General features: G+C 34.8%; 1 protein-coding gene across 4 annotated transcripts in view; it reads right to left on the reverse strand.

The window, feature by feature from the left end:
- The window catches only part of IFT43 (intraflagellar transport 43), a 95,462-nt gene that overhangs the window by 61,444 nt on the left and 6,994 nt on the right, over positions 1–27,024 (reverse strand). The window contains exons 1-3 of one of the 4 annotated variants that reach the window (XM_085810061.1): positions 11,674–11,868; positions 11,353–11,473; positions 11,067–11,128 (exon numbers count right to left, since the gene is read on the reverse strand). In XM_085810061.1, coding sequence (XP_085666187.1) covers positions 11,067–11,128; positions 11,353–11,473; positions 11,674–11,694 — 204 coding nt within the window. In that variant the 5' untranslated portion in view covers positions 11,695–11,868. Of the gene's footprint in view, positions 1–11,066; positions 11,129–11,352; positions 11,474–11,673; positions 11,869–27,024 lie in introns of those variants that run through there. The other 3 variants (XM_085810060.1, XM_085810059.1, XM_085810062.1) reach the window with 3 other exon arrangements.

Consider the following 27,024-nt stretch of genomic DNA (forward strand, 5'->3'; position numbering starts at 1 on the left):
TTGATCAATCACAGAAAAGAAACAAAACAAGATAGAAATGTAAAATCTTCACCAAATGAAAAAGTTTAAAAAACTTAAAAGTTTCATACCTATTCAGTGCAGCTCAATGTGGGCTCCATTTGTTGCCCTACAAACATCTAAACCCGGGGTTCTCAACCAGTGGTACGCAAGAGAAAAATAGGTGGTACACAAAGAAGCAAAGTATTTTCAACTATTAAATTCAAAAATTAAAACCCCAATATCCTGATTGAGTTTTCTCTCCAACTATCATATATTTATGCGATCTGAGCTTTGCTCAAGGTCAATAGCCGCCTACAAACTTTAGCAAGAGGTGAACGATCTGTCTGCATGACAGTTTTCATGGTTCTTTCATGTTGTATGTTTCACTTAAACATTCTTTTAGCCTTAGGCATAACAAAATTGGCCATAAATGATGTTTTTAAAAGGAATGATAGAAATGGATGCTGTATTTAATAGGAAATAAGGATAAGTTCCTATAAAAAAGATAATAGTATCTCATTAATTCTCTTAGAATTTATCGATTTATTAGCATGTCAGCACTTTATCTCACCATTTCGGGTCCATACTGCTCAATTTTCAATGAGATTTATTTTTTACTTATGTTTGCCATCTCTAACAACAGGTACTTTGTCTTCTTGTTCTTTGTATTTTGTTCTTCTGCTTTGCATTCCCTTCTTTTCTACACGATTTGAGAATATCATCATCTGGTTTTGAAGAACTCGTAATATATTGTGCATTTAAATATTTATGAAAAAATAATAAAACTTAGATTTTCAAAATGGAAAAATGACTAAGAGTGACTAAGCGGAAAAGTGATGATTCACAGGTGATGGATCCAGGACAATCGACTAGCACTAAGAATATTGAAAAGGAAGAAAAAAAAATGTTTCTATAAAATATAATGAAAGTTATGTATCATTCGGATTTACTTGGAGTGGAGATGAAATGGACCCTCAACCTCAATGTGTTGTTTGGGATGAAATATTATCCAATCAAAGTATGAAACCGTTTCTTAAAAGACATCTTAAATCCAAGCATGCCAATTTAAAGGATAAATCTGAAGAACATTTTAAGAGGAAATTATTGGAGTTCAAAAATAGACAAGTAATAAAAGGTTTTGTTACTTCAAGTGAATAAGCTTTGGAAGCTAGTTACATGGTTAGCCTAATAACTGATAAGACTGGGTAGGCCCACACTATTGGAGAAAATCTTATATTACCAGCAGCTAAGGATATCCTTTTAACATTATTCAATGAACTTAACAATATTCCACTATCATTTGATACAGTAAGTCGACGAATTCATGAAATGTTAAATTCCATAGAAGAGACACATTCAAAAAATAAAACACAGCGAGTATTTCGCATTGCAAATGGATGAGAGTACCGAGATAATGAACTTTGTTCAGTTCAGATTCACGAATTCAGATTTTCTTTCTAGCTCGAAGGGCGTTAGCCCACAACGCCTTAACTTTGTCTTGGCATTCTGAGTTGAAAACTTAAATGTCTGTTTCACTTTTCAAATTATTGCCACCAAATATTATCGTCCTGTGTTGCATTTAAAGTAATTAATAATGAAAAATCTGCATAAATGTATGTATGTTTCTCGTACTGCAATGAAACAACGGTATATAGAACCATCATAAATAGTTTGAATAAAGTAGTCCTCCACAGGTATATGGGCACCTAGAAGCCCTAATTTGGAATTTGTTTTACTATCAATTTCATATTTTATAACACTTTAACAAATTTTTTATTAACACACTCAACGATTTCAAAACGAGCAATGGCAGCATTTTATGGGGAAAAAAATTATCTTCAGCACGCAAGACTGTATCGGAAATTCTAAAGATTATGCTCTTTTAAATATTTTGTGATATTGCTGTTGAATTAAATTTTATGGTTTAAGTGTGAAGAACAAGATATTTAACAAAAAAAGGTAACACACAAAACGTAAAAAACGCCCCTTTAGGCCTTTTTTTTTTTTTTTTTTTTTTTTTTTTTTTTTTTTAAATATTGCTATTCAAAAATTGAAAAATAATCATTGTAAAATGTAGTGGTGGTACTAATGGTTATCAAATTTTGTTTAGATGGTACACATTAGTCAAAAGGTAGAGAATCGCTGTTCTGAACAATACTCAAGTTCTTCCCACTCATGGTTAAGGACACCTGGTGTAAAAGAGTGAACGACTGCGATTATCTGTTTTAAATGATTAATGTTGTTGATACGTTCACTGGACACACATTGCTTCATATAAACCCCACAAGTAAAAATCCAAGAGCGTCAGATAGGGGATCATGGTGGCCATTGCTTGACAGAACCCCTGCCTATCGACCGCTGGGGGAATGTTGCGTCCAGAAACTCGTGAACAATGTTGGCGTAGTGCGAAGGAGCGCCGTCATGTTGAAAGATTACACCTTCTGGAAAATTGTGGCACTGAATACAATTCCAACATGTCAAGACAGTTGTCTGCTGTCACAGTCTGCTCCGCAAAGAAAAATGGTCCTATCACTTTATTATACATCAGGCCACATGTTCATTTCAGGGCTGTTACGTTCGTACTCGTAGGCACGAGGATTTTCAACAGCCCATATTCAGACATTATGGTGATGAACATGTCCACTAACATGGAATGGCACCTCATCGCTTCACAATCTTCTGCAGAAACCTGTTATCATTATCGATCTCATGAAGCATATCTGTAGTAATCGTGAGTCGTTTGGGTCTATCCATCGGTTTCATATCATGCAACAGCTACAGTTTGTAACCTGTTATACATAGATGTTTCTTTAACACCTTATCAACTGTTGTCTTGCTTAGGTGTAATTCTCGAGCACACAATGGTTTTTAGGGCTTCTTAGGTATCTTCCCGTACAGCCTCTACAGACTCGTCACTGACTGATGGCCTGCCGGAACGGGGTTTGTCCAATAACTCCTGATATCCTTCAACTGCTTATCCCAGTGATTAATGTTATTCCTATGTGATGGCAGTTCATTGTACACGCGACGATATTCACATTGCACTTTGGTCACAGATTCGAATTTGGCAAGCCACACAACACACTGAACTTTTCCCTGTACGGTCTGCATCTTGACTGGTGTGGGCAGACTTAACAGTTCGCGTTGTTGCATCATCACCTATGTGTGCACATGCTTGCACATCCTACTACAGAAAATTGGAGACTTTTCCTTTTGTGGTTGGATCCTAGCAGAGCCCACACCCTTGGTGCGCCTACTTATATGGCACGTATCGATGTGTACATGGACACAAAAGTCAAGGTAATGTGCAATGCCAAGTTTGTGCACCTCTCTGGTGTTTAAGTGAAAATAGGTGGATGTGTACATGGATGGCGAGTCTGCGCTATTCTTTGACTTGCTATTTTCAAGTTGGCGATTTTGAGAAACGTGCGAAGAGCAGAAATACCAATTTCGTATCGCCTTTAACATGCCGCCACGTAATTACTATCGTATTTAAATGACAGCCAGACACACTATCCAGAAAATTCATACTATGGTTCACAAATAAATAAAATCACAAGTCCCTACTTCTATCATGCACAACCACTAAAAATTATCTCCCAGACACTCTTTCCACTCCTCCAAATACCCAGTGGCCCTCAACAGGATGGCCACGACGATAGTTCGGGTTGATCTTTAGATTATGGTAACTTGGCGATTTTTTGGCGAAAATTTGGCGACCAACTCTCCTACAGCAACTCTCTATTTTTTTTTTCCCGCCGCCATTTTATCTTCACAAAGTAAAGACATGTTTCTTTTCTTTTTATCTACTGAACACTTCTTCCAACAATCTACAAGCCGAATTACACTTATGCTAGAAATTTTATCTAACAAAACTGCTTAATCATGACAAATATTCACTGCAAAATTGGGAAAAAGTGCACAATACCATACTCCTTACGCGTTTTTCAAAATAACACATACACATAAACCATGTACACATCGACTTATTTTTACTTAAAAAAACATCCCACAATTACACAAAAATGGCATTGCGCACACTCTTCACTATATCCATGTACACTGCTTTTTTCTCATAAATTTGAAAAAATTCACGAAAATACATGACAATTTTCTCAATCTTTAAACACGGTAAAAAGAACATATATGAAATTACCTGATCGCGAAAAAGTATATATCCTTTCCAAATATGAACATTTCCACATATAAAATAAATAAAATATCCAAAAACGTTTACCTCTAAATCATCTATTATATTATAAACATCACCAATGAATTCATACCGCAAGCATTACAAATACTTAGTGTCAAATATTTAAATTATTTCCATGCACGTTTACTTCAACTAAAACGTATACCAAATTCCTACAAACATAAAATTCACAAAATAACTATCATTTGATTAAAATATAATTAAATTCAAAAACACTACTTAAAATATAAATAAGCACATACATTAAATTAATAAAAATTAGCTTACAATCCTAATTACTTTAAACTAAATCATTGCTAATAACAATTTTTCCAATAATACCAAATTACTTTACTTCCACCTTACATTTAGAACAATGCATAAAAATAATATCCTCAAATAATTAAAAATACTAACTTACCTAATCTTCTTCAGAATCTTGCTTACATGGTGGATACACTTTTATTATGGATTCAATAAAATTATTGAACGATTTTTTCTGCGAATTTTTCCTCCACACTTCCTCCGCTAAATAAAAAGCAAAATTCTCTTTATCACAATGCCTCGGAATGGCACTTTTTATAGCACTCCACGTGCCCTCTATTGTATTGGTATGTGCACCTGTTTCCGGATCTTTAAAATAATATTTGTGGTTCACAGCAAGATGTTTAAAACCTTCATCTTCCAATCATTCATACGATTTCCAGCAATCTGAAATAATTATAGTACCCGGTAGAATATATTCTTTTATGAAACTTAATAAACAATCTTTACTTCTATCTCGCACAACCTGAAAAAAACATTTATTACTACCCCTTTCAATCCCACCAAACACCCATTTTCCTTCCACTCTCCTACCTCTCTGATACTTCCGCTTCCCAAACTTACTCTCATCAATTTCCACAATAATATTCATACCACCAAGCATACCCCTATCATTTTCGCAAAATTCCACGCACACTTCCCTACAAAAAGAATTCCAATCAGCTGCAGTCCTACTGCTAATTTCTAAATCCGAAATCCAATAGTCAACTGGCAATCTATTCACCCAATAATAAGAAATCAATAAAATCTCACCCATACTCAAACGACTTTCAGCAAACCACGTACCCTTCCTTACACTCCGTTTCACAAAATGTCCATTTTCACCAGATTTCTTGCACCGCCATTCAAACTTATCAGTAATATCCTTCCTTTCACACAATCTCATTTCATTCCCACATTTTGGACATTCATACTTATCCGCAATTAAACCTACACTCATGCACCATTCAACCAATTCTTTTGAATTATCACACAAACGCATTAAAAATCTAGAATTCACTTTAGACAGCGCCATACAATCCCAAAGTTATTCAACCCTACTTCACACAACACACAATGAAGCTTAATACAAAATACTATACAGCCACAGATATTTTTCCAAATTCCTCCCTTTTCCGATTAAAGAACCGTAATTCGTCCATTAATATCACATGACATATCCCATGATCTCTCATTTCCCTCACACAAAATAATGCATAATCAGAACTGAGTACTGCTCACATTATTGCCAAAGTCCCAGGTAGTAACATTTATCGCCTCCAAAATGTCGCCAAACTACCAGTTACCTTATTCTAAAGATCAGCCATAGTTCCTTTTGCCGAACTTCAATTCAACAACTTCCACCATTTTATCTTCCCCCCCCCTCCATCTTCTCAGAAACAGAGCATGACACGAACTAACGACCTTCAGCAAAAGATTTTTCAACGTCAACAGGGTTGCCATACAACACGCAATTGTGCCAAAAACCAGCGCAGAACACATATCGCCACATTTGGTGAAATTAGGGTGTATATCAGAGTTGTACCTTAATTTTCTTCTCTATTCTAAAAATAGTAATCTCTGTGCACTGTGTCATTTCAAGATTAATCCACCTCATATGACTCTGACATAATTTTGATGATGTAAATGGAAGTAAAACTTAAACAGCCAATAGTAATTTTACAGCAATATTAACTATCCAATCAAAATGCATAGAGAACCAAAACTAACATAGTCTGTATTAAGATTTCACTCTCAACATATAGACACATGCTTTCTACACTTTGGCCTAGCTGAACTACAGTCTGTCTGCTCCTTTTTTCTTACTGCAAATTTATCAAAAATGTAAACTTTTGGAATAGGCATAAATAATGTGCCAACTTGTTTGTGGCCTCAACATGTTTGGTGAAATAAAAGTTGAATTAAATATACCTTGACTGCCAGACTTCTTATTCATTGTGGACTGGAGTTTCAACATCTCTAAGCCATCAAAATTCTAACTGCTCATTATGGATTCAACCGCCTGTGTTCTACTACAGAATCTATAACACATATATATATATATATCAAAAAGTAAATAAATTAATAATTTAGCAGAAGTAGATTAAACCATCCCAGGAAGATGTTAAAATTGTAAATTAAAATTGAACTCTTTACTATTTTTGAAAATTTTTTGGTAAAAGTATATTTTAGGGTACCCCTTGGCGAAACTTGGTGGTACATGGACACCGAATTTGTGCAAGTCTTGTCATTTTGGCTTGCGTAGCGCCGATTTTTGGCACAAAGCCAAAATAACAAGAAAAAGAATTGCACAAAAATGGCATTGTGCACTCCCTTGACTTTATCCATGTACACGTTGACCTATTTTCACTTAAAAAAGACATCAGAGAATTGCACAAACTAGGCTTTGTGCACTCCCTTGAGTTTGTCCATGTACGCATCAATATATTTTCACTTAAAAAGTAAAAGAAGCATCCAATTCTACAATAGAGGCAAACATAAAATACATAATCTCAATAAACTACATTTTAAACCAAACAATAAAATAACATACGAAAGGAAAAACCTGTTATGCATTTAAGCATTACACAAAGCAAATATCCACTTACCCTCTGGGGCACACAAAATTCCTTAACAGCATCCAAAAAATTCCTAAAATTATGTGAACTAGAATCCGTATATCGGCATCAACACATAAATTCATAAAAATATCTAATGTATTCCGGATTGTCCCGAAAATGGCTACTAAGTAAACCTTCATTTTACGCACCAGTAAGTTAATGAACTTTTTTCCTTTCGTTCTAAATCGCATAGAAACTTCAAATTAATCTTACTACATTCAGCCAGTTTACCATCTAAACAATGAAACAAGCAATGTATTTGCTAAGCACACAAAAGCCCTTACAAAGCATCCCATGATTCAAAATTTTCCAGAATAATGCAAAGGATTATGGCTAATCTTTGGAATATAGTAACAGGCAGTTTCGCGACATTTTTGTAGGCGATAAAGGTTACTACCTAGTACTTTGGCAATAATGTGAGAAGTACCCAGTTCCAATTACGGATTATTTTGTCTGAGAGAAATGAGAGATTATGAGATATGTCATGTGACATATATGGACGAATTACAGTTCTTTAATCGGAAAAGGGTGGAAATCTGGAAAAATATCTGCAGTACTTTATAGCATTTTGTATTTAGCTTCATTCTGTGTTGTGTGAAACAGTGTTGATTAATTTTTGGATCCCATGGCCCTTAGTAAAGTCAATTCGAAATGGGTATTTAGTGGGATTCAAAGGGGTAGTAATAAGTGTTTTTTTAAGGTTGTGCGAGATAGAAGTAAAGATTGCTTTTTAAGTTTTATTAAGCAGTATATTCTACCGGGTACAATAATAATATCTGATTGCTGGAAGTCATATGTCTATTTGGAGGATGAAGGTTTTCAACATCTTGCTGTTAACCATAAGTATCATTTTAAAGATCCTGAAACAGGCGCACATAAGAATACGATTGAGATTCTGAAGAAGATTAGGTAAGTTAGTATTTTTAATCATTTGAGGATAGTATTTTTATGCATTGTTCTAAATATAAGGAATAAATAAATTAATATGCTATTATTGGAAAATTATTATTAGCAATGAATTAGTTTAAAGTAATTAAGATTTTAAGCTAATTTTTATTAATTTAATGTATGTGTTTATTTATATTTTAAGTAGTGTTTTTTAATTTAATTATATTTTAATTAAAAGATAGTGATTTTGTTATATGTTTGTAGCATTTTGGAATACGTTTCAGTAGAAGTACACGTGCATGGCAATAATTTAAATATTTGGACACTAAGTATTTGCAACCATTTTTAATGTTTGCGTTATAAACTCGCAGGTGACGTTTATAATAGATAATTTAGAGGGAAAAGTTTTTGGATATTTTATTTATTTTATACCTGCAAATGCTCATGCTTAGAAAGGGTATATAATTTTTCGTGATAAGGTAATTTCATATATGTCCTTTTTACCGACTTTAAAGATTCACAAAATTTTCCTGCATTTTCGTGTAAATTTTTCTAATTTATGAGAAAAAAGTAGTGTACATGGATAAAGTCAAGAGTGTGCACAATGCCATTTTTGTGCAATTCTGGGATTTTTTTAAAGTGAAAATAGGTCGACATGTACATGGTTACTGTGTATGTGCCATTCTTAAAAACGCGGCAAGGAGTTTGCGATTCTGCACTTTCTTTTAATTTAATTATATTTTAATTAAATGATAGTTATTTTGTGAATTATATATTTGTAGCATTTTGAAATACGTTTCAGTAGAAGTAAACGTGCATGGAAATAATTTAAATATTTCACACTAAGTATTTGCAACCATTTTTAATGTTTGCGTTATAAATTTGCAGGTGACATTTATAATAGATAATTTAGAGGAAAAAGTTTTTGGATTTTTTATTTATTTTATACGTGCAAATGTTCATCCTTGGAAAGGGTATATACTTTTGGTTGATCTTTACAATATGGTAACTGGTAGTTTGGCGACATTTTGGAGGCGATAAAGGTTACTACCTGGCACTTTGGTAATGATGTGAGCAGTACTCAGTTCCGATTACGCATTATTTTGTGTGAGGGAAATGAGAGATCATGGGATATGTCATGTGATATTAATGGACGAAATACGGTTCTTTAATCGGAAAAGGGGGAAAATCGGGAAATTTTGTATTTGGCTTTATTCTGTGTTGTGTGAAACAGTGTTCGTGAATTTTTGGATCCCATGGCCGTAACTAAAGTGAATTCGAAATGGGTATTTATGTATGTATTAATTTAATGTATGTGCTCATTTATATTTTAAGTAGTGTTTTTGAATTTAATTATATTTTAATTAAATGATAGTTATTTTGAGAATTTTATGTTTGTAGGAATTTGGTATACGTTTTAGTTGAAGTAAACGTGCATGGAAATAATTTAAATATCTGACACTAAGTATTTGTAATGGTTGCGGTATGTATTCGTTGGTGATGTTTATAATATAATAGATGATTTAGAGGTAAACATTTTTGGATATTTTATTTATTTTATATGTGGAAATGTTCATATTTGGAAAGGGTAAATACTTTTTCGCGATCAGGTAATTTCATATATGTTCTTTTTACCGGGTTTAAAGATTGAGAAAATTGTCATGTATTTTCGTGAACTTTTTCTAATTTATGAGAAAAAAGCAGTGTACTTGGATATAGTGAAGAGTGTGCGCAATGCCATTTTTGTGCAATTCTGGGATGTTTTTTTAAGTAAAAATAAGTCGGCGTGTACATGGTTTATGTGTATGTGTTATTTTGAAAAACGCGTAAGGAGTATGATATTGTGCACTTTTTCCCAATTTTGCAGTGAATATTTGTCATGATTAAGCAGTTTTGTTAGATAAAATTTCTAGCATAAGTGTAATTCGGCTAGTAGATTGTTGGAAGAAGTGTTCAGTAGATAAAAAGAAAAGAAACATGTCTTTACTTCGTGAAGACAAAATGGCGGTGGGAAAAAAAAAATAGAGGGTTGCTGTAGGAGAGTTGGTCGCCAAATTTTCGCCAAAAAAACGCCAAGTTACCATAATGTAAAGATCAACCAAATTTACTTATGATTTTTATAATATTCTTTCGTATGCCCATCACAGGATATGAAAGTCTCTTTTTCAGCATGATATAAAATATTAAAAAATATCCTAAACACTGCATTTAAGTGAAAACAAATAAAATCACTACTTAACAATTTCACTAGTGCATTGATGATTTATTCTTTAACAGAAATTTAAGTTCCTTTTAAAATACTTTTCGGTGTAAGTGATAATATGCAGCTTAAAATGCTAAATTTATAAAAGATTATTTACTGATGACCACGCATAATTTCTTCAGAAGACAAAATTCAGAACATCATCATATCGCAAACTATGATCCAACAATTGTGCATCCATTCAAGCGTCTTCGTACTATTCATCATAGTAGAATGCATAGTAAAATTTTAAAAATACACGCATGACAATACCTTAAAAAAATATAGGTAAAATCCTAGTATACGGCGCAGCCTTGGCGCGACTTTGAAAATTATCGCCAACACCAAAAATGATTCAAAGAACGTCTATATGTATACTATACACACATAGTATATGTATATACACACATAGTATATATACTATATAGATAGTATATTCTATGTTTAACTGTACATTTTCTTTGAAAACTCATCGTAAATGTCCCGCTTTTACTGTCGTTAACTACTCATCGTAAGTGTCCCGCTTTTACTGCTCATTATAAAGTCGCCAAATCCTGTGTGCACCAGATATTAGGATTAAACCAAAATATAGGGTTCTATACTCAAAAAACAAATGATATTAATGCATGACATCAGAAAATTTCAACAAGAATGCATACAGTGAGAAATGTCCTTGACAAAACATTAGGTTTGAGCACAAAAGTCGGTTACAATTAATTCACTTAAAACAAATAAACAAAAACAAGAAAAGTATTTCATTAAATATGTATTTCCCACAGTAAATTAAAATTTTAATCAGAAAATGAAGTATTTTACTTACATCAGTTTCAATATCCGAGACCAGTGAAACAAATGAAATATCTTGTTTTGTTGTACTTGAGTCTGCCTATAAATTAAAAATAAAGAACTTGGTAATCCACTGTGATTTATAAATGGGAAGAGATGAACTTAACTATTTTATAACATAAAATGATTAGAAGCACAGCTGCATGATGCTCAATAAGTTTGACAGATAAGGTAAATTATTATGTTTAATCAAATACTCTCATTCTAAAAAAGCAACAGTATCATGCGCTTCTGATAAATAAGAACGTTAAAAATGTTACATGCCTTTCTGACAGGAGTTTCACTGACAAAATCCAAATCATCAGTTAACTCATCCATTTTTTTCTTGGCTTCTGGTTTTTTCTCTTTCTCCTCTTCCTTCTTTCGATGTTTGAAAGAAAACTATAACAAGAAATGACAAAGCTTACTGTGGTAAGCACTACAGAAAAATTCACAACAGTAAGCATGAAAATTTAGATTCGTAAGGGATTTTCATCTGCATAAAATTATAGACTTTGAAAGAAAAATAATAAATTCATGTGCAATAAATATAGTTAAATAACAAGTTTCGTAGATAGTTCTACGCTGATAAATCAACGTACCAACATTCTGGAAGGCTTCATAAATTAAAAAAGAGTAACTATAGCAACTGAACAAAATTGAACACAAAACAGGATACCGCCAGAACTGATACGAAGAACTTAACATGAAGAGCACACACAAGTCACTTGCACTCAAGGAGGTTAGAATACATGGAGATGCCCTGCGCGCAGTCCAAGTGAAGCCAAAAAGGAGGGGAAAGCATGCCCTTAGTAGTCGCGGCTTTAGAAAGATTGACGAGCTCTTCAGCCAATGAGGCAGAACCTAGCCAATGAGGCAGAACCCAGTTTCGTAAATTAAAGACCGTGAATTCTTCGCGCGCTTTTCCTTCACTTTTTCCCGCCATTCCATTTTATTTCTACATTTTCTATCATCTTGTAGACGGCTGCAATATTGTTCCGAGAAGCAATTTTTATTCCTGCCAGAATGGTAAATTCCTGAGTCGCTTTCGGCTGTACAAATAGAAGAATAGCAGGATCCGGTATTACATTTCACACGTAAATATTCTTTTTAACATATATACTATCATTTATTTAATTATACTTTGCTCAAAGTTAGATAAAAATTTGCTGTGCATGTTTAAAACATATCCAAGGAAACGGCTGCAAGTGCTGATAGTTGTATCAATTCTAATGATTATCAGGATATGCAGAGGAAAAATATATGTACAAAGGGACTGATTCCCTTAAAATGAGTTAAATGAGAAATGCATTATGTAATTACATGCTGTCATTAATGAATGCTAGCAATAAAGGTATTGTGAAAATAAATAAATAAATACTCAAACCATTAATTGATTATATTTTAGTTATTCTAAATATATACAGGTATAATTCTCAATTTTCCATGTTAAAAATACTACTTACGTTTTGAAAAATATTAAATTACATGAACAATGATAAAAAATAATATTTAAATTCTGCATTGTTATTTTTAAAACTCCCACAAATTTCACCCCCAATTAAATCCTGTTATTAAATATTTACTTGAACAGAAAATAAAATTAAATACATAAAATATGACTTGTAATATAATATGATCACACCTTTAAAATAACGCGTTTTCTTTTCCACGATGAGCTGACCACTCCCCCTTTCCTTGTTTACTTACCGTTTTGCTTTTACAACTCAGTTAATTACGAGTATAATACTCAAACCATTAATTGAAGAAAAATCTGAGAATTATAGATGTTTCTTCGCGCACGTCACACCGAGAAAATACTCAAACTCTTTGCTGACGGCTTTTCAAACGCACATTTCAATTATTCTACTTATTTATGCATGTTAAAAAAACATTCTTTTATATGGAAATGAAATCCGAAATGTAGACATTATTTCAATGTAACCATTCAGTACCTTATAACCCTCTCACGTCTTCACATAAGAAATCAGAAAACACACTCAAAACTTCAAACAAGCTGACGTTTAACCTCACTTCACATAGTAAGGGAAGCGTTTTCTTGCCCTCACGAGGCGTGGCTTATTTGCTTCCCCCGGCTTCACTCTCCTCGTATTGCGATAGCAGAGATGCCATCTCCATGTATTCTAACCTCCTTGCTTGCACTAAAGTTACTAAGTGGCGCACTCTAGCGAATTTCGAACCATCGGCACTTCGCAGAAATAAAAGGGATCAAGGAAAGGTTCAATTACGAGGCTCAGATTTCATGCCTTTATCCTCTCATCGAAGATTAAATAATTATTATCAAAAAGAGGGTTCGGCAAAGAGGTAAAATTTAATATTAAATTGTCAAAATAACAAAAGGTAAATTGCCTTCCACAGTGTAAAAAGGTAAAAACACTGAAGGACTAAATTAATTTAGTAATTTTGAGATCGAATAAAGGGCCAGAACTAATTTTGAAGGGCTGCATTCACCGTGGTTTGTCAGAAATCAATGAATACATCAGGATTTAAAAAGTCCTCATGCCCAAGATTATTTACTGATGACCGCGCATAACCGCATACCGCATCAGAAGTGTACAAAATTCAGAACATCATCATATCGCAAACTATGATCCAACAATTGTGCATCCATTCAAGCGCCTTCGTACTATTCATCATAACCCTGCATATTAAATTCTCCAACGCAAGCCAAAAGTGCAATAACCTCATTTTCCTCCATGCTCATAGTTAATAAATCTCATCAAAGCAACATATATTAGACTACTGTGATTTAACTGACAAAGCATTGGGGCTTTTCTTTTGAATTCTCTAAATCGTTTTGCATTTTCATTTAGTATGTATTCAACTTTCACATAAACTTGCAAAGAAAATGACTGGAATAAGACTTTGTTGTACCTTATTTCAACCCATATTATTTATTACTCTAAGCTCGTTTTCATTATTCTAGTATTAGAGCATTTATACTTGGCAAATAATTTTTAAGTCCTCATCGCAAGAATACAATTTCTGGATATATAATTTACTTCATTTATGTTTATTAAGTTTCAAATTTATTATGCATTTCCCATATAGAAAACAGCATTTTTGTGTTTGTTTAACTTAGATGCAAAAGCGATTATTCCTCTATTTCCAGCCAAAGGCCTCAGAGCACAGGGCCAACTAGAGATCAAAACTCCTAGCGATTGATGCCTCAAGAACCACCAGCGGTGTCCGATGCCCGATTGAAGGGTTGCATCATGAATTTTGAAAAGATTCCATATTTCCTTCATCAATGATCTTGTGGTGTTAACAACGCGAGAAAGGAACCAGTCGTGAAAGGTCATTCACGTCGCAAGTGATTCGGGTCTGGGGAGAGCGGAGAACTCGTTAAGGCCCATTTACACTAGCGAAACTTTGAGCCTAAGAAATGCACGCGGAAGTTGCTAGCTTCACTAAATGGCGAAAATGTTACTCTTTTTTTTAAAACTGAAACTGAATATTTACACATTTAAATAAACAGCCTAACTTATAACATTATTTAAGAGTTTAAGATTTAAATATTCCCTCACAATAGGAAAAAATTGCTGTTAAAAAGCTCTCAAACGAGTCTTCAAATTCGCCTGCGTTTCTTAGGCTCAAAGTTCCGCTAGTGTAAATGGGCCTTTAGGAGAGTTAGAATTAAAGAGACAGGGCTAGAACTGCCTCTGAAGAGAAAGATGAGATACATAAATTAATAGCTTTAAGTGTTATGCTATAAATTAGAGAAATTCTGTTAAAGAGATTGAGTTTAAATAAAATATCTGGGCACAAGAATCCTTTTAGCAGAGAACAAAGAGGTGCTTAAGTTACAACCACTTACGGTTGAAAGAAATGATAATTGCCCGATTACGGGACAAAGAGAGTGACCCCGAACGAAACTGAATGACCTGCGAAATCGCTCAGGCGAGATGTTCAGTGAACGAGATGAATGATAGCTTCGAGGCGCCTCGTCTCCATAGCAACGCCTCTTAGGAAATGGTAATGTATTATATGCGCTTTCCAGAGTGGCTCTGGGTCTTTTTCTAGATGACGCAATTCCTGGATGAATATATCCTGGATTCCAATAGGCAATGAATGGAGAACGGGGTTACCGGTCGAAGAATTTTTTTTTTTGACAAAGTTTACTGAAAGTAGCTGTATAAAGCGATTTAAGGGGAGAATTTTGGCTGCATTATGAATATCCTCGTTCGCAACAAAGCAAGGAGCTTTCTAGATTTATCGAAGCACAATATTTTGGAAAATTTGGATATGTTTCCTATTAGTAATTTCTGAAAAGCCCCAGAGGGGACTTGCATAAGTCAGAATAGGCCAAATCATTGATTTATAGATCAAGATCTTGTTTTCCGTGGACAGGTCGCATTTTCTAGAGGAAAAAAAAAGCAGTAATTGGGATTTGACAACCTTCGCATTCGAAACTGTTTTTTGAATGTGAGGTTGCCAAGTTGATTTTGAATCAAGTATCACTCCCAGATACTTATCAATAGGAACCCAGGAAATTGCTCCAAATAATTGCAAGTTAGTTAAATTGCGCTGAGTTCTTCGGATAAATAAAGTGGCAGTATATTTTGCAATATTAATTTTGATTTTCCGCAGTCCGAGTCAGAACTCTAGGCTTGAAAGATAATTCTGCAGCTCAGGGCTTACCGTGGTGGTGTCGGAATATTAAGAGATGATGGCTGTGTCGTCCGCATATAAAGGTAGATCGACATTAGGTAATTTAGGAATATCATTTATTTACAAACATGTTGAACATTTGAGGCGAACGTAAACTTCCCTGAGGAACGCCGGCATAGATTGGACGGGGAGTTGAGTATTCGTGGTTAATTCGCACTCGAAAGGATCTACCTGTCAAGTACGAGTTAAGAATTCTAATGAGTTGTACCAAAAAACCAAGCCGCATGAACTTGCAAATAAGCCCGTAGTGCCAAGTCCTGTCAAAGGCTTTGGCATTACGAAAGTCCTCGTGAATGAAGTGAATGAATTCTACTACACGCAGTAACTGATGTACTGTGAAGTGTTCAGGCCAGTAGCCAAATTGTTCCGAGATTATTAAATTTCAATCACGGCAGAATTCAGTCAAGCGTTTAAGTGAAACAATTCATAAATTTTTGAGAGAGAGAGGATAATAGGCTAATTCGCCTGTAGTTAACGGGGAGACTTAAATTTAGACCCGGTTTTGGAATAGGAATGACTGCGGCAATTTTCCAACAGTCAGGAAAGTAATACTTTTTAAAGCATTAGATTAATCAGGACCGTAATTTACACTATACACATTATGGGGAAGTTTTTGATCATGCAATCTGAAATTGAATCTATGCCTGGTACCTTCTTGTGCTTCATTTTATCAATGAATTCTAGCATCTTAGTTGGGTCAGTAGGCCTGAGATCAGGCGTGATAGTTTGCGTCAGAAAACGTTCAACACGTGAGTGTATGAGCCTCTGTGTTACCGGGAGTTTACAGTAGGCGTCGTTAGATGGACTGAATTGTGTCGCAAGGCTGTCAGCGATATCTTCAGCCTTTTTAGTGTCTGTAAAAGCCATCTCATCAGCATTGGCCGTTTCAAGGGGCGGAAAGAAGTAAATTTTCCAGGACAGAACTGCTAAACCTGATGTATACGTATAACTACGAATTTTAGAATCTGCTTCTAGTTTAAATTAAATTAGACCTTTTCAAAAATTAGAATATCCATTTCTTAAGTACTCAAAATGTTTTACTTCCTGTTTTAAAATATTTTAGGTCGAGTTCTATGTCAGAATTTCTTGATTCTGTGTATGGCGGAGTCAAAAATGAAACTTTCACCAGCTTACAAATATTTTTGCATAACTCTTTTAACAAAAGGAAAAACATCATTAGCTCGAGAAGTTGTTTCGCAATTATGCAGCTGTATAGCCAAAGCGCAAAAAATAAGCAAATAATTTTAAAAGGTATTGTCTGTCTCTGAGGAGAAGAGCTCCCGCCCAATGTCTACTGTGTGGCTGTGGTTGTGCTCTACTGGGTGGCGGTGGTTGTGCTCTACTGTGTGGCGGTAGTCTACTGGGTGCAACAGAGCTAGTAAACTTCAAGTAGGAGCGAGCTAAGTGAATGATTTATTGTAGTTTTGTTTTGGGCGAATGTTGGCTGAGGGAAAAAAAAGAGTTTACCATTCGTCTTCTCTGTTTCCGTTGTGCGCGTCTTTTCTTTTCATATTTATATTACATTTAAGTAATTTTATTCTCTTCGTTATTTGTTTCTGTTTACATTACTTTTTGTAATGCTTTGATAACCGCTAGTTTTTTAAATGCCCTACCTGTTTAATAAAGATCCACGTTTAAAATATCAGAGACGTCAAATCATGTACAATGTTGAAGAATTTTGCGCTTCTGAAGCTTCAGCGAACTCTTTAGTAGTTCTCTCTCTCTCAGGTTTTGAAGAGAACATCTCGAGGTACTGAGGTATTGCAGTATACTATTAAAATAGTTAAGAATGAAGTATGGACACTGGGTGAAAATGAGGTTCCAAGTAAATCTGGAAAGGACCGTAAAAAGTTCGCTGATTGAAACTGTAAAATTGATAATTTTGAAAAATGTGTTATACGGCAGACAGTACAAGACTTCTATATCAAGGAAAAGAGAAGTGCCATCCGTATGGAAATTACTACTTGTGTTAAGGGAAAAAATAAAAATGCCGTGACAAAAAATACTTTCTGTAAAGTTTTGCGTTCAATGAATTTTTGCTGGAAAAATGCATTAATGAAAGCAAAAGTCTCATCGAAAGAGTTATTATTATATTTTGCAGGAATAATTATTTGTGAAAAATGAGAAAACTCATGGAAAATGAACCCCACATCCTTTACATCGGCGAAACATGGATCGATAGTAACTTAACGTCTAAGAAATGTCAAGGTGACAGGGTTTAGGGTACACAAATGAAAGTGAACGCAAACAATGGACTGGTTGTTGCCCCTGCTGACTCTTCCGTAGGATTTGTTCCAGGTGCTAAACTGGTATACAGAGTATCAGCTCAAAGCAGGGATTGCCACAGGCAAATGAACCATAAAAATTTCAAAAAATGACTGTTCGAAAAGCTTCTTCCAAATTTAAGACCCCCAGACCCCCAAAATGTGGTATATATGCATAATGCTCTATATCACACGAAAGCTGATGATCTGACACCCATGAAATACACTCTTAGACAAAAAAACAAAAAAAAAAAAAAAAAAAAAAGAAAAAAAAAGAAAAAAAAAAGAAAAAAAAAGAAAAAAAAAAGAAAAATCTGATGTGTACACCACATGACTTCCTTGTACGGAATATTAAATTATGCGCATTTTTTCTTGCATTTTATTTAAACTTATTAGATTGAATTAAACCTACTTCGCCGACAGCGCATAAACCACAATAGAATAAATGCATTCTTTAAAATTTACTTTGTTTACCATAGCGACACTCTGGCGCTAGGTTTACTTAACAGTATTATATTTCATTCATATTATAACTCAGAATGCACAAAATGTATATCATTTAAAGAATTATCTAATCGTTGCCACATGTTCTATTCAAATACTATAATAAAGCTAGAACTATGTATAAAAGAAATTAAGCAAATAAAACAAAAAAGAAACAGTTTTTCACAGACGATTGAGTATTTCTCATTTAATTAATTCAGTTCTTACTTCGCGAGAAGGCAAAACTACAGAAAAACTCAAAATATCTATATTAAAAATTGCGAAGTAAATCTCAAACGCTTATTTCCTCGAAAAAATTCCAGAAAGAATTAAGCATGATTTAATTGGCAATAATAAATGAATGCGTTTTCTTTGTTGTTGCGAAGCTAAGTTTCTCTAGATTGGAAACAAATCCACTAGTCTCCTGTTTCAAATGTAAACATCAATGGCCGCCATTAAAACAGGCTTAGCGGCAATTAAACAACTTTAAAATTGCTGATAATTCTAAAAATATTGCACACAGATTTACTAAAGGCATAAAATCCTTAACCGGAAGATAAAAACAATATAATTCAATCATTTTTAAAGAAAAAAATGTACAATTTACAAACATATAAGTGTAAAGAAACTGAGATCATTGAGCCGGGTAACAGAGTGGATATATATATAAATATATTTATATACGTTTGGTGCGGCCGATTGCAACCAAAATACGAGGTGCACATCTACATGTTATAACAGTCCTATATACAAAATTTCAACGTTCTGAGGCTACTCGTTTTTGAGTTATGCGAGATGCACGTACGTACATACGTTTGTACAGACGCCACGAAAAATTCTCTTCAGAATTCATTTTAAAGCAGTTTTATAATTTTTTTGGAGGAAAAGAGTATTTTATTCTGTCCTTACGTACAGATATCACGCAAAAACATTGTTAAATTGCATTCGATAGCGGTCAAAATGGATATTTTCGTTGAAATATGCTGCCTGAAACTTTTCGCGATTACAATACTTCCTTTTTACTTCGTTCAAGGAAGTAAAAAACGACGCACCACGAGGCGCCGAGAAGATATAAAGCAAATTGGACACAAACTGATATGCATACAGGTTTCTGCTAATGCTGCTAATGATGAAAATGCTAAATTTTACATTTTGGCTGCCAATAAATGAACGGTTATCGCTACAGCGCATCTGATCTACGCAACTGGCAGGATATTTAAGAGGAGAAGTTACGATTCCAGGTCATAAATTCTTCACGAATTTCATTTCGCGTACTAGTAAGTATAACAAATACTAGTCTGATAGACAGTAAGTATGCCTCGCATACAGATGCGCGAATGATATGCGCAGATGTCAGAATTTGAGAGAGATCGTGTAGTTGGGCTCAAGCCGGTTGGTCTTATCGGCGAATAGCTCGACATTTGAGCAGTAGCGATGCCACTATTAGACGATGTTGGAAGGAATGGAAGAACCATGGCCGCACACAGCGTCAAGAAGAAAGCGGTAGGCCTAGAGAAACGATAGAACGTGAAGAGCGAGCAATCGTCAGAGCAGCACTCACAACCCCAGATGCATCATTATCATCGATTGTACGTGCAACTAGTGCTTCAGTGACCGCAAGGGCCATTCATAGACAGCTCACAGAAAGGGGGCTGAGGTCACGGCGCCCCTCGCACCGACTACCATTGACCTCTGTACAACGTCAAGCCCGTTTGCAGTGGTGTCGGGCTCATTCGCACTGGGATGTCACTGACTGGAATAGAATAGTCTTCAGTGATGAATCCCGCTTTGAACGGAGCCCCGATGACCAGCGAAGGCGAATCTGGAGACGCCCCGGACAGCGGTGTGATACCAACCTGACTGTCTTCCGGGAGACAGGCCAACAACCAGAGTGATGGTCTGGAGTGCCATTTCATTTCGTAGTAGAACCCCTTTGGTTGTCATCCCTCGCAACCTTACAGCACAGCGGTACGTCGACGAAGTTCTAAGGCCCGTTGTGTTGCCCTTAATGTCACGCCCCCTGGGTTTACATTTCAGCAAGATAATGCCCACCCCCACACTGCACATGTTTCTATTGCTTGCCTTAGTGATTGCAGAACATTACCTTGGCCAGCAAGGTCACCGGATCTCTCTCCTATTGAGCACGTTTGGAGCATTATGGGCAGGGCTCTCCAACTAGCTCGGGATGTTGACGATCTAACGCGCCAGTTGGACAGAATTTGCACTATATCCCTCAGGAGGATATCAGCAACCTCTATCAATCGATGCCAAGCCGAATAACTGCTTGCATAAGGGCCAGAGGGTGACAAACACGTTACTGACTTTTCGACTTTGTGAACCTCTATCACTTCAATTCAATCATCCAATTTTTCTCAAACTGTAATCATTTGTTTTTCTGTACATGTACATCACTTCTACCAATTTTCGTCCCATTCGCATAACTCCTTCTTGGTGCGTCGTTTTTTTTTGTCTAAGAGTGCATGCTACAAAGCAAACAATGGTAAATTGGCTGATGAGGAAAGCGATATCCTGAGATCCCCAAATGCGAAAAGTGGAACTGTTTGACTTGGTAGAACGCAATTTTCTAAACTAATCAATAGCTAATAAAAAACTAATCAATAAAATTGACAACACTCTAAAGGAAAATAGGCACACTACAGCAGAACAGATGATTTCTGACTTTCATAACAATCACACAACAACCCCACTCACTAATAACATCGTTCCAGTCGACCTTCAGAAGTTATTGGATATGTTAAGAATTTAGAGAATAACAAGAGCCGTGGTATTGACCAAATCAACAAACAATAAGATGATGAAGATGCTACCCCTAATTTTCAACTAATTTTCCTACTAATTTTCAAGCTTACTAACATTTTCAATACTATACTTCGATGCAAAACTTTCCACAGGAGTGGAAAACAGCTAAAATCACCCCTATCATCAAACCAAATAAACCTGCACCTGTACAGACCAGTTAGTCTACTTCCTTGCATGAGTAAACTTATGGAAGCAGCTACTCTTAAAAGAGTACGTGATCATCTGGAAGCAAACAATATACTAATTCCACAACAGTTTGGATTTCGGAAGTCGTTGTCTACATCCTATCAACTTCACCGTGTTATGGAAGGCAACTCTGACGTAATTCACTATAACAAGTATACTGGGGGTGTATTCCTGGACATAGCCAAAGTTTTCGACCGTGTCTGGATAGACACACTAGTATACAAAATCCACAATCTGGGCTTTCCAGATTACATCACACATATAATTAAATCCTACCTAACAGGTAGACACATTGCCTTTCACCATTCTAACACTTACTCCACTAAACATCTGGTTTCAGCTGGCGTCCCCCAGGGATCCCTACTAGGGCCTACATTTTTCAATATTTATGTTTAATTTATGTTTTTCAATATTTATGTTATTTTCAATACATTTTTCAATAAACCCACCACATCCAACACTACACTAGCAATGTATGCTGACGACACAGCGATCCTTGCTCAAAATGCATTTCTTAGCCCAGTCATACAACATGTTCAAAATCACATACATGCACTATAGGTCTGGCTACTCAAACGGAAAATTCAGGTCAACGTTGAAAAAACAATTGCCACAGTCTTCACTAAAAGAAAAGTTGAACAAAACCTACCGTTTTTTGGAACCTCACTGCCCTGGGATATGCAAGTCACTTATCTTGGGGTGATCCTCACAGATTCTCTCACATGGTTCCCACATATGCACTCTATTATACAGAAATGTTGGGTTCGTAAAGCTAAACTCTACCCCTTAATTGCTCGAAACAGCGTTTTATCCACAAATAATAAGTTACTCATTTATAAATCCATTTTGCGTCCCATGCTCTGTTACGCTTATCCAGTCTGGTCGCTGTCATCTAAAACTCTACAAAAAAAAAAAAAAAAAAAAAAAAAAAAAACTGAAAACTGCCAAGAATGTTGTTTCGAGGCAAATTACAAACGCACCGTACTACAGGGTGTTTATAAAGTCCCGGACCCATTTTGATGTTTAATAACTCATAAAATAATAAAGATAGATTAAAATTAATAACATAAATGGTTAGATAGACTCAAACAGTTTCATGACCCTTGTCAATGAACTTCCACGTGGGTCCCCTTCGTCGCACGGAGAATATCAAGTCGATATTCAATTTCACGCCAGGTACTGGCAAGCATGTTGGCATCCACAGAGGCTATTGAGGTTGTAATTCTGGCTTTTAGGTCATCAATGTTCGACACTCTCCTCCTGTAAACGTTGTCCTTTACAAATCCCCAAAGGAAAAAGCCCATAACATTGCAATAGTTGCCAAAAACAAAAGAGAGAAAAATGCAATTAATAAGCAGACGATATTTAGAAGAGTACAGATATTTAGATTGGAAAATGAAATTATCTGAAATTAACCACACGCGCAGACGATATTTACAAAAGTAAAGATATTCAAACCTGCAAATGAAAATGTATAAGTTATTCCATCAATAAATGCCATAAGTTTGTTTATATCTTCATTATTTTATCAGTTATTAAACATCAAAATGGGTCCGGGACTTTATAAACACCCTGTATATTAGAAAGAATGCAATTCAGGCGGAAATAAACAAAATTCCACTGAGAAGATTTTACTACCACCTGGTCAGACAGTTTCACATTCGTTTACGTACTATAAGTAATTCTGAACTCAGAACTTATAATTACGATTATAAGAACGATACTAATTTTAAAAAAAGGCCAATGTCCATTCTCAATCCAAATGTAATCATGTAAGTCTGATTTTTACATTTACTTTGTTATGTTATTCGGCATTCTTTTGTTTTTATTTATGTATATTTATATCTTATGTGCATTGCATGTATTTGTTCACCACTTGAGACCTACTGATTCAAAATTACCTTGAAAACTCAGCTTTGAGGCTTGAATCTATAGTGCGTGAATCTTTTCAAAATTCAAATTTTTAAAAAAAATCCTATATATAAAAAAGTTACTTTCTAAAATATTTCGAAACTTTCAACTATGTTCGATTTTGGGTAAGGCGTCAGCCTAGGCATCCAAGTGTATCAAACACCGTTCCACAAGAAGAAGGAAAATAGGCATCATGTTGCGAGGCTTCCTCCTTACCACTGTGATAGACACTATAGAATATATTTGGTCAACAGCTAATGACTAATCAGTTAAAGAAATATAACTGGTGATTCAAGCTTAGAAAATTTGTAAAGTGGATTGCACAAAGCTTTGAATGAAATCTCTCTCAAGAATGTTAAGAGCATTGCAACCACGTGAAAATTTTGAAAACTCCCTATTTGGACAAGACAGGACATCTAGAAGAGTTAGTAGATGAATTAATGATTCAGTCTGGCAGCAGAGATTCCGACTCTGATTTAGAAGAAATGGAATCTTGTGATAGCGATTTAGGCGACTTGCCAGATATTACACCTGTATGAACACATGAAATGTTAAATTATGTTTCCCATAGTCGATAAGATTACTAAACCAAGGCTGAATGCTGGTAGTTCGACTTGGCTCTAGTTCTCCGGAATTGGAGCTGGCTGCACGAGCCTTTCGTGGTTTATCGCATGTGTAATGAAGATACGAGCCATGTTCCTTTCAAAAGTCCTCCATGAAGGTATCTCTCTTCATCAACTGATAGCCCTCACATGCTTTTCCATAATTAGGCAAACCAACCAAAACTCTCAACATTAGGAGAAGACTGGAGAGAAGAAATATTCAAATTGTGGCTGCTGAGAACTTTACGGATGATTAGATTCAGTATTTGCTTTGCAGCAGTATAAATCAAAGTGGGCAACAATGAACCTTTGGTAGAGGCGAAACACCCATGTGGATAATAAGGAACACTAGATGGTCGTTTTATCTCCCATTATTATGTTCTTGGAGACCCACAAACTATGAAGTGCTTTGCGTAAAAATAAATTTTTAATGTTCAATTAAAATTAATACAAAATTATAAAAAAATTAAAAATATTAATACAAAATTATGTTATTGCAACAAAGCTAACTGTAGTTATAAAATTAAAATTTTGTATAATTATACATCTCTAACGCATGTGTTTTAAATATAAAATAGGTAACTGGATAATTTAAAACAATAAAATTCTGTTTTAAATATATTGAATAATTTTAAATATAAAAATATTAAAATTTAACTTTGTACTGATTTTAATATTTTATTGTGTTATTTTCTGTTACAGTGTCTTTAAAAACCTGCATAATACGTAAATGGGAATCAAGTTTGGTTATTCAGTTGAAAGCAGTTTTGATTTTAACTCAACTTCCTCTCTCCTTTCCCCTATTAAAATGGCCAGCTTTAATTTAGTCTGAAGGTATGGGAAAAGAAGTAATGTTCGCAAAAATTGTTTATTAAGAGTTATGTTGTATAAATAAACACTTTTAAACCATTTAAAGAGGGGCAGTAAATTTAGCGATAGCCTCAGGTGGAAAAATCAGAAACCGCTTCTGGCTGCAAAAGCTAGTTTGGAGGAGAAACATCACTTTGGGTTTGGAGTTTGGAGACTAAGCAACCCTTGAGTTTGGAGGAGATCATCCCTTGATGAAGAACTAAATTATTTAAAAGCAATAGCTGTTGACAGGGGCTTTTCACCCAACATTATTAATCAAGCAGTTAAAAAATTCTCATCTCATCACACTAAAAGGCACACTCTTGTTTTAGGAGATTATAAAAATTTTGTTGTCATTCCCTTCTTTCCATCAATTAGCTATAAAGTTGCATATATTTTGCAGAAATTTAACTTTCGTGTCGTTTATTCTCCCAATAATAAAATTCCGAGTTCCATACTCAAGGACCCCATTCCGGATATGAGTTCCTGGGGTATTTATAGAATTCATTGCCAGTGTGGTTTAATTTTCATTGGCCAAACTAATAAAACCTTAAAATTTCGCTTCAAGGAACATGAGGCAGATGTTAGAAAAAAGGAAACATGGAAGTCTTCTGTTGTCCAACATTGTTGGTCCGAAAATCACACTTTCAATTTTTCTGTTGCCAAAATTATTCAAAAAACATCTTCCACTGGAGAACTGGATTTTCTTGAGGCATTTCACATTCAAAAAAAAATCTTTCTGTTCTAGTTAGCGATCCTAATTTCAATCCATCTTTGCTTTCGGCCTTTAAAGAAATTATGTTTTAGTTCTGATTTCATCAACAGATGGCGCCACTAACTTATTTACTGTCCAGGCTTTCTTATCTTATCTGATCATTATATCCTATTTCGTTTATTTGCGCTTTTGCAGCTGACGATGGTGGTTCGGTAAAACCATCGAAACTATTCCTGTGAAAATTTGAAAATATAACGCTGATTTTTGTTGTTTGACTTCTGAATTAGTATTTGTTTGGCGTGTTATTGTGTCTTAATTTAACTTCTTCTTAAGGTTTCCCGTAATTTAAGGAAGGAAGAAATTTAAAGTTGTGAAGAAGGGAACTTGAAGTTGGAAGTGCACTTAGAGTTGCGAAGAAGGGGACGTAAGGTTGTTTCTTGAAGTAAGCTTGAAGTAAAATTTAGAGTTCATTTGTTGAAACTAATCAACTACTAGTATATGTTTGCAAGTTGATATGTAACAGAAGTGTACATAGTGGCATAGCTAGAACTTATGCCGCTCGGGACGATCTCTGCGTTTGCCGCCTCTATAGATAATCAAGCAAATAACTTTAAAAAGTCAAAACGATATATAGAGCAATAAATTAAAAGTATATGTTTATTTTTTAAGTAAAACTCTTATTGCAACATATAAAAATTGTATTATAATTTTGCTTTCGATTTTTCCCTCTCTCTAAATCATGGACTGTGATACTGGAGAGGCCTGCTGTTATGTAGAGAGTATAAAAAGATTTCTTGAATGCTAAATATACATTTGTAGGTCTTAAATTCCCCTTAAATGAATTTTATTTAGAAAATCTCTTCTCATAACTAGCAGTTGGAGCAATTGTAAGGAAATTTTGCTCTAGTATTACAAAATTTGACCTTATAATTCTTGAGACAACATTTTAGAGTATACCGAAAAAGTCCAAAAGGGCCACCCTTTCTTCTCACTGTGTCTTCTGAAATATTTCCATCTTAGCCATTTCTTCTTCATGAATGTCTCCATGATCATAAATCATGGCCTAAAAGTAATATCCTGCCTAATATGGAAATTGTGAACTCTAAAAAGCAAAAGAGCATAATAACATCCTGAAATACAGAAGATAGTGAAAATATGTCCTACCATCGTTATTTTGTTATGCAAAATTTCTACGAATCACTGCAAAGATTTTCAGATTTTTCAGTAATTTTATGATAGTCTAGAGGAGGTAGAATATTCTGTCAATTAGACTGTGATGCAGTTCAACGAGCAAGAAGTATTATACTTAAACAGGTTCAGCATGAAATTTTAACAAATTATGTGGAATAAAGATTGAAAGCACTCCAAATGTTCATCGATTCCAGTGGAATTTTAAGAGTAAAAACCAAAATTTTTATGCGTGAAAATGAC

This window comes from Stegodyphus dumicola, chromosome X2 (assembly GCF_044657685.1).
Source record: "Stegodyphus dumicola isolate Sdum_Otavi_A_Nest chromosome X2, ASM4465768v1".
Lineage (NCBI taxonomy): Eukaryota > Metazoa > Arthropoda > Arachnida > Araneae > Eresidae > Stegodyphus > Stegodyphus dumicola.